Source organism: Malaclemys terrapin, chromosome 20 (assembly GCF_027887155.1).
Source record: "Malaclemys terrapin pileata isolate rMalTer1 chromosome 20, rMalTer1.hap1, whole genome shotgun sequence".
NCBI lineage: Eukaryota > Metazoa > Chordata > Testudines > Emydidae > Malaclemys > Malaclemys terrapin.
This window is the reverse complement of record NC_071524.1, coordinates 5,689,083-5,696,263: the sequence shown is the minus strand read 5'-3', so window position 1 is coordinate 5,696,263 and position 7,181 is coordinate 5,689,083. Positions and strand designations below refer to the sequence as shown.

At 52.6% G+C, this 7,181-nt stretch overlaps 1 protein-coding gene across 1 annotated transcript; it reads left to right on the top strand.

Moving 5' to 3' along the window:
• Positions 1 to 756: 756 nt before the first annotated feature.
• On the top strand, positions 757 to 2,077 carry LOC128826715 (mediator of RNA polymerase II transcription subunit 15-like). The gene is made up of 2 exons (XM_054010153.1): positions 757 to 961; positions 1,509 to 2,077. Exons 1-2 carry the CDS (start codon positions 886 to 888, stop codon positions 1,976 to 1,978), a joined length of 546 nt encoding a protein of 181 aa, XP_053866128.1. The 5' UTR covers positions 757 to 885; the 3' UTR covers positions 1,979 to 2,077.
• Positions 2,078 to 7,181: the final 5,104 nt, after the last annotated feature.

Genomic DNA, 7,181 nt, shown 5'->3' with positions numbered 1-7,181 from the left:
AAAGCTTATGCTCTAATAAATTTGTTAGTCTCTAAGGCCTGGTCTACACTACGGGTTTAGGTCGACTTTAGCAGCGTTAAACCGAATTAAGCCTGGACACGTCCACACAACGAGGCCCTTTCTTTCGACTTAAAGGGCCCTTTAAACCGGTTTCTTTACACCACCTCCGACGAGGGGATTAGCGATAAAACCGGCCTTTGCGGGTCGGAATTGGGGTAGTGTGGACGGAATTCGATGTTATTGGCCTCCGGGAGCTATCCCACAGTGCTTCATTGTGACCGCTCTGGACAGCGCTCTCAACTCAGATGCACTGACCAGGTAGACAGGAAAAGACCCGCGAAGGTTTGAATTTCATTTCCTGTTTGCCCAGCGTGGAGAGCACAGGTGACCACGCAGAGCTCATCAGCACAGGTAACCGTCATGGAGTCCTCCCAGGATCGCAAAAGAGCTCCAGCATGGACCGAACGGGAGGTACGAGATCTGCTCGCCATATGGGGAGATGAAGCAGTGATAGCTGAACTCCATAGCAGTAAAAGAAATGGAAAAGTATTAGAAAAGATCTCCAAGGCCATGAAGGACCGAGGCCATAACAGGGACACACAGCAGTGCCGCGTGAAAATTAAGGAGCTACGGCAAGCCTACCACAAAGCCAGAGAAGCAAACGGAAGGTCCGGGGCAGAGCCGCAAACTTGCCGCTACTACGCGGAGCTGCATGCGATCCTAGGGGGTGCAGCCACCACTACCCCAACCGTGTGCTATGACTCTCTCACTGGAGAAACACACAGGGAAGACGGTTCGGGGAACGAGGAAGATGACGATGGAGGTACTGTAGGTAGCTCACAGCAGCAAGGAAGCGGAGAAACCGGTTTCCCCAACAGCCAGGATATGTTTGTGACACTGGACCTGGAACCAGTAACCCCCGAACTCACCCAAGACCCTCAGGGCACACAGGAGACCTCTGGTGAGTGTAACTTTGTAAATATTTGTAAACATTACAAAAAAAAAGCAAGCAAGTCTGTTAACGTGTATGGGGATGGAGCGGAAATCCTCCAGGGACATCTCCAGAAAGCTCTCCTGGTTGAAATGGGGTGATTTTATTAAGGGGGACATTCAGAGGCGCCCGTTCCTGCTATTCGGACCAGAAATGTTCCCCGCTGTTAACCACGCGGTGGGGGGGAGGGGTGAAGTGATCATCCCAGAGAATCGTGTGTGTGTGTGTGGGGGGGGTGGTTTACTTGTGTTTGTGCCGCATGTTAACCGGGAAACCGCAGCCCCCTCCTTTTACATTGAAACCCCATTTTAAATGGACAACCCAATTCATCCTTGATATGGGAAATGCGCTGCTGTTTGCAACCTTTCCCGCATGTTAAGAAGGTTAAATAAGCCAAAACACTGTGGCCTACGATGGCTGCCTGCAAGCCGAAATATGCGACCTTGTAATGAAAGAGTGTACCCATTGTTCCCTAAAATGTGTCTTTTTTAACCACCTCTCCCTTCTCCTCCACCAGCTGCAAATGTTTCTCCTTCGCAGAGGCTCGTGAACATTAGAAAGAGAAAACGTAAGACGAGGGACGAGATGTTCACGGAGCTGCAGATGTCCTCCCACGCTGATAGAGCACAGCAGAATGCGTGGAGGCAGTCAATGTCGGAGATGAGAAAAGCCCAACATGAACGAGAGGAGAGGTGGCGGGCTGAAGACGATAGGTGGCGTCAGCTTGCAGACAGACGGCAAGAGGCAATGCTCCGTCTGCTGGAGCATCAAAGTGATATGCTCGAGCGTATGGTTGAGTTGCAGGAAAGGCAGCAGGAGCAGAGACCGCCGCTACAGCCCCTGTGTAACCAACAGCCCTCCTCCCCAAGTTCCATAGCCTCCTCACCCAGACGCCCAAGAACACGGTGGGGGGGCCTCCGTCCACCCAGTCACTCCACCCCAGATGATCGCCCAGGCATCAGAAGGCTGGGCTTCAATAAGAGTTAAAGTTTTAAAATGCAGTGTGTCCTTTTCCATCCCTCCTCCCCCACCCATCCCAGCTACCTTGGCAATTATCCCCCTACCTCTGTAAGGAACTAATAAAGAATGCATGAATGTGAAAAAACAATGACTTTATTGCCTCTGCAAGCGGGAGGGGAGGGGAGGGTGCGGTGGGGTGGTTGGTTTACAGGGAAGTAGAGTGAACCGGGTCGGGGGGGGGGTTGGAGGGTTCATCAAGGAGAAACAAACAGAAGTTTCACACAGTAGCCTGGCCAGTCACAAAACTCGTTTTCAAAGCTTCTCTGATGCGCACCACGCCCTGCTGTGCTCCTCTAACCTCCCTGGTGTCTGGCTGCGCGTAATCAGCGGCCAGGCGAGTTGCCTCAACCTCCCACCCCGCCATAAATGTCTCCCCCTTACTCTCACAGATATTGTGGAGCGCACAGCAAGCAGCAATAACAATGGGGATATTCTTTTCGCTGAGGTCTGAGCGAGTCAGTAAGCTGCGCCAGCGCGCTTTTAAACGTCCAAATGCACATTCCACCACCATTCGGCACTTGCTCAGCCTGTAGTTGAACAGGTCCTGACTCCTGTCCAGGCTGCCTGTGTATGGCTTCATGAGCCATGGCATTAAGGGGTAGGCTGGGTCCCCAAGGATCACGATAGGCATTTCAACATCCCCAATGGTCACTTTCTGGTCCGGGAAGAAAGTCCCTTCCTCCAGCTTTCGAAACAGACCAGAGTGCCTGAAGACGCGAGCATCATGTACCTTTCCCGGCCATCCCACGTTGATGTTGGTGAAACGTCCCTTGTGATCCACCAGGGCTTGCAGCAGCATTGAAAAGTACCCCTTGCGGTTTATGTAGTCGGTGGCTTGGTGCTCCGGTGACAAGATAGGGATATGGGTTCCGTCTATGGCCCCGCCACAGTTTGGGAATCCCATTTCAGCAAAACCATCCACTATTGACTGCACGTTGCCCAGAGTCACTACCCTTGCTATCACCAGGTCTTTCATTGCCCTGGCAAATTGGATCACAGCAGCCCCCACAGTAGATTTGCCCACTCCAAATTGATTCCCGACTGACCGGTAGCTGTCTGGCGTTGCAAGCTTCCACAGGGCTATTGCCACTCGCTTCTCAACTGTGAGGGCTGCTCTCATCTTGGTATCCTGGCGTTTCAGGGCAGGGGAAAGCAAGTCACAAAGTTCCATGAAAGTGCCCTTACGCATGCGAAAGTTTCGCAGCCACTGGGAATCGTCCCATACCTGCAGCACGATGCGGTCCCACCAGTCTGTGCTTGTTTCCCGGGCCCAGAATCGGCGTTCCACGGTATCAACCTGCCCCAGTAACACCATGATTTCCACATTGCTGGGGCCTGTGCCTTGTGAGAGGTCTATGGCCATGTCAATTTCCTCATCACTCTCGTCGCCGCGCTGCAATCGCCTCCTCGCCTGGTCCGGGTTTCGCCTTGGCATGTTCTGGCTCTGCATATACTCCAGGACAATGCGCGTGGTGTTCATAGTGCTCATAATTGCCGCGGTGATCTGAGCGGGCTCCATGATCCCAGTGCTAGCTATGGCGCCTGGTCAGAAAAAAGGCGCGAAAGTAGTATCTGATGGACCAGGAGAAGGAGGGCGGGAGGGAGGGAGGGCCGAGTGACGACATGGCGTACAGGTACAGGAACAGGGAGAAACACAAACAACTGTCACACAGAATGGTCCCCCCAAAGATTAAACTGGAAACCCTGGGCTTAGCAGGCCGTTGATTTCACGGAGGAAGGGGAAGCAAATGAACACAGAACAAATCTATTTTTTACATCTTAAGGTGGCAGCCGACGCTGCAGCATGAGTGACAGCCATACCAGTACGATGACGATGGATACCAATCATAATATGCCATCATCTGCCAAAAGGCAAGGGGCTGCTGCTGTGTAGCAATGCAGCCCCACGTCTGCCAGCCCCACGTCCGCCAGCACCCAGCATCGCCCTCGGCCTCTTCTGGGTGCTTAGCAGACAATATTGGGCAATTGGCAGAAAATAGTATATTATGACTGGTAACCGTCATCATCGAAACAGTAGCATGTCTGCCCAGGTGGCCATGATTGACAGCCATACCAGTACGACGACGATGGGTACCAGTCATAATATACCATCGCCTGCAAGGGGCTGGTGCAATGCAGCCCTACGGCTGCCAGCCCCACGGCTATCACTCATGCTACACCGTCTACCGCCAAAAGGCAGTTAGCAGCTGCTGCTGTGTAGCAATGCAGTCCCACGTCTGCCGGCACCCAGAGGACATATGGTGACGGTGAGCTCAGCTGAGCTGAGCGGGCTCCATGCTTGCCGTGGTATGTTGTCTGCACAGGTAACCCAGGTAAAAAGGCGCGAATCTATTGTCTGCCGTTGCTGTGACGAGGGGGGAGGGGCCTGACGACATGTACCCAGAACCGCCCGCGACACTGTTTTGCATCATCCGGGCATTGGGATCTCAACCCAGAATTCAAAGAAAAGGCGCGAACCGCTTCTCGGCTCGAGCTGTGGCGCAAACGTAGTATCTGACGGCCTAGGGGAAGGAGGGAGGGGGGCCGAGTGACGACATGGCGTACAGGCACAGGGAATTAAAATAAAGAACGGTGGCTGTGCATCAGGGAGAGACACAAACAACTGTCACAGACTGGTCCCCCCCAAAGATTAAACTGAAAACCCTGGGTTTAGCAGGCCGTTGATTTGACGGAGGGAGGGGGAAGCAAATGAATACAGAGAAAATCTATTTTTTACATCTTAAGACGACGGTGCAGCGTGACTGATAGCCCTCGGCATCTTTCTGGGTGCTTGGCAGCAAATACGGGGCGGTGTATGACGATGGTCTTCAGGCCTATTGTACGAGCTGCTGCTCAGGGAAGACTCTGCTAATGTGCGATGACCCGACTTGTAATAGGCCGGCTAACAGTCATAATACACCATTTACTGCCAAAAGGCAAGCCCCACGGCTGCCAGCACCCAGATCGCCGATGAAGGCTACCAGTCTACTGCACCGTCTACCGCCAAAAGGCAGTTAGCAGCTGCTGCTGTGTAGCAATGCAGTCCCACGTCTGCCGGCACCCAGAGGACATATGGTGACGGTGAGCTCAGCTGTGCTGAGCGGGCTCCATGTTGTCTGCACAGGTAACCCAGGTAACCCAGATAAAAAGGCGCGAATCTATTGTCTGCCGTTGCTGTGACGGGGGAGGGAGGGGCCTGACGACATGTACCCAGAACCGCCCGCGACACTGTTTTGCATCATCCAGGCATTGGGATCTCAACCCAGAATTCCAAGGGGCGGCAGAGACTGCGGGAACTGTGGGATAGCTGTGGGATAGCTACCCATAGTGCAATGCTCCGGAAGTCGACGCTAGCCCCGTACTGTGGACGCGGTCTGCCGACTAGAGCACCTAGAGCATTTTATTGTGTGGACATACACAATCAGCTGTATACAACCGATTTCAATAAAACCGGCTTCTATAAATTCGAACTAATTTCGTAGTGTAGACATACCCTAAGGCACCACAAGTACTCCTGTTCTTTTTGCGGATACAGACTAACACGGTTGCTACTCTGAAACATGTTTTTTTGTGTGTTCCCTTGCAGATTTCAGGAGGGCTCGGAGCTACATAGGTGAGTGGGGCTGCGAGGGGCTGAGCGGACGCTGCACTGAGGTTAGCAGTATCGGCATTATGTAGCTGAGCTGTCAGAGGTGTGGGGTCCCCATGTGGTGACAACATGTCCTTTTACCTAGCCTGAACTGGAAAGAGACGGAGTTATTCCCTGTCATTTAGGTAGAGGGCTCAGTTCTGGGGGCTGCTCTGTGACCGTGCGATTGCTTTACATGTGGTTCATGGGTCTTCACTGCAAAAGGAGAAATGGCCCCACTCCCAATTGTGTGAAGTGAGAAACAGGCCCTTCACCCAGAGATCTCTGCTAATAGCAATGACCTGCTCTCAGGGATGCCTTTATATTGTCCCAGTATTGGGGACTGGAGCAAATGTTGTTCTCAGTGATGCATCTGTAAATCCACAATAACTCCTTATGCTTCACTGGAGCACATCTGGATTTAGAGTGGTGTCATCTAGAGCAGAATCCAGGCCTGTGAGAAGCTGGCTGTGGTGGCCCCCAGCAGACTGGGGGAATTTGAAGTGACACTAGTAGGATAAAAGTCAGGTTCAGATTTACAAAGAATCTAACCATGATGGAAAACATGTGACTGGATCTATACAGCTCTGACATTCTCAACGCTTCTGTCTAAGGAGAATTACTAACAGCCCTTTGGAGAATCAAAGCTACACATTCCAGGTATAACTAGGGGATGGATGTGCCAATGATTGGAGCTCTGATCTGGCCTTGGCAACAAAGCATGGAAACGTGAGCCTGAGTAAGGTCTCTGATCATCTCCACGTTCAGGTAAATGGCCCAGAAGAGCCTGCACTGCAGCAGTCATCTATAGAAAGCAGCTGGCCCCTTCTCCTGCATCAGAACAATGTGATTGGCATTGGATTGTCAAAGGCCAGGTGACACCTGTCTGTCTATCCAGACATGAGAGCAGGTAACCCTGTGTCTGCTGCAGAGAGCTCACAGCACTGTGCTGGACTGGGGTGACTCCAATGTGACTCTGATTTTGGCCCAAACTGTTCACTCAGCCCAGCCCTGCGGTGTCGGTGCTTCTGGATCTCTGCCCAAGGGTTCTATGGGGGAGGTGGATGAACTTACCTATCATCATACGCAGCTCCTGGCACTCTGGGGAGAGAAGAAAAGGAGACCATCGTGGGTTCGGCATAAGTCATTCTGAGCTGAGTAATGTGGGACTGTTCCAAACTGGGTACAACTACTCTGCAGCTGGGAGTGAGCGTCCCAGTTCGGGCAGGCAGACGGGTGCTAGCTCTGTGGTAAAAGTAGCAGGGTAGCCGGGGGTAGCACAAGCAGCGGCTTGTGCTAGCCAATGCAGGATGAACCCACTCAGACCTCTGGGTACTCAAGAGGTTACCCTGAGCCGCTGCCCCTGCAATTCCAGCCACACTGCTATTGTTAGCACAGTAGCTCAAGCAGAACTAGTGTGTATCTGGCTCTGGCTACCCCCGCTAGGCAGCTCGCTCCCAGCTGCACCCAATGAGCCCAGGATCTCTGAACTGACAGGACATGGCAGACAAAACTGTTGTTAATGGACAACAAACAAGGTCC

Excerpts from the sequence above, each read along its gene's own strand:
- LOC128826715 (XM_054010153.1), top strand. The coding sequence starts at position 886 with ATGTTTGTGACACTGGACCTGGAACCAGTAACCCCCGAACTCACCCAA. Across the intron at positions 962-1,508 it reads GGGCACACAGGAGACCTCTG|CTGCAAATGTTTCTCCTTCG; the intron begins GTGAGTGTAACT and ends CTCCTCCACCAG.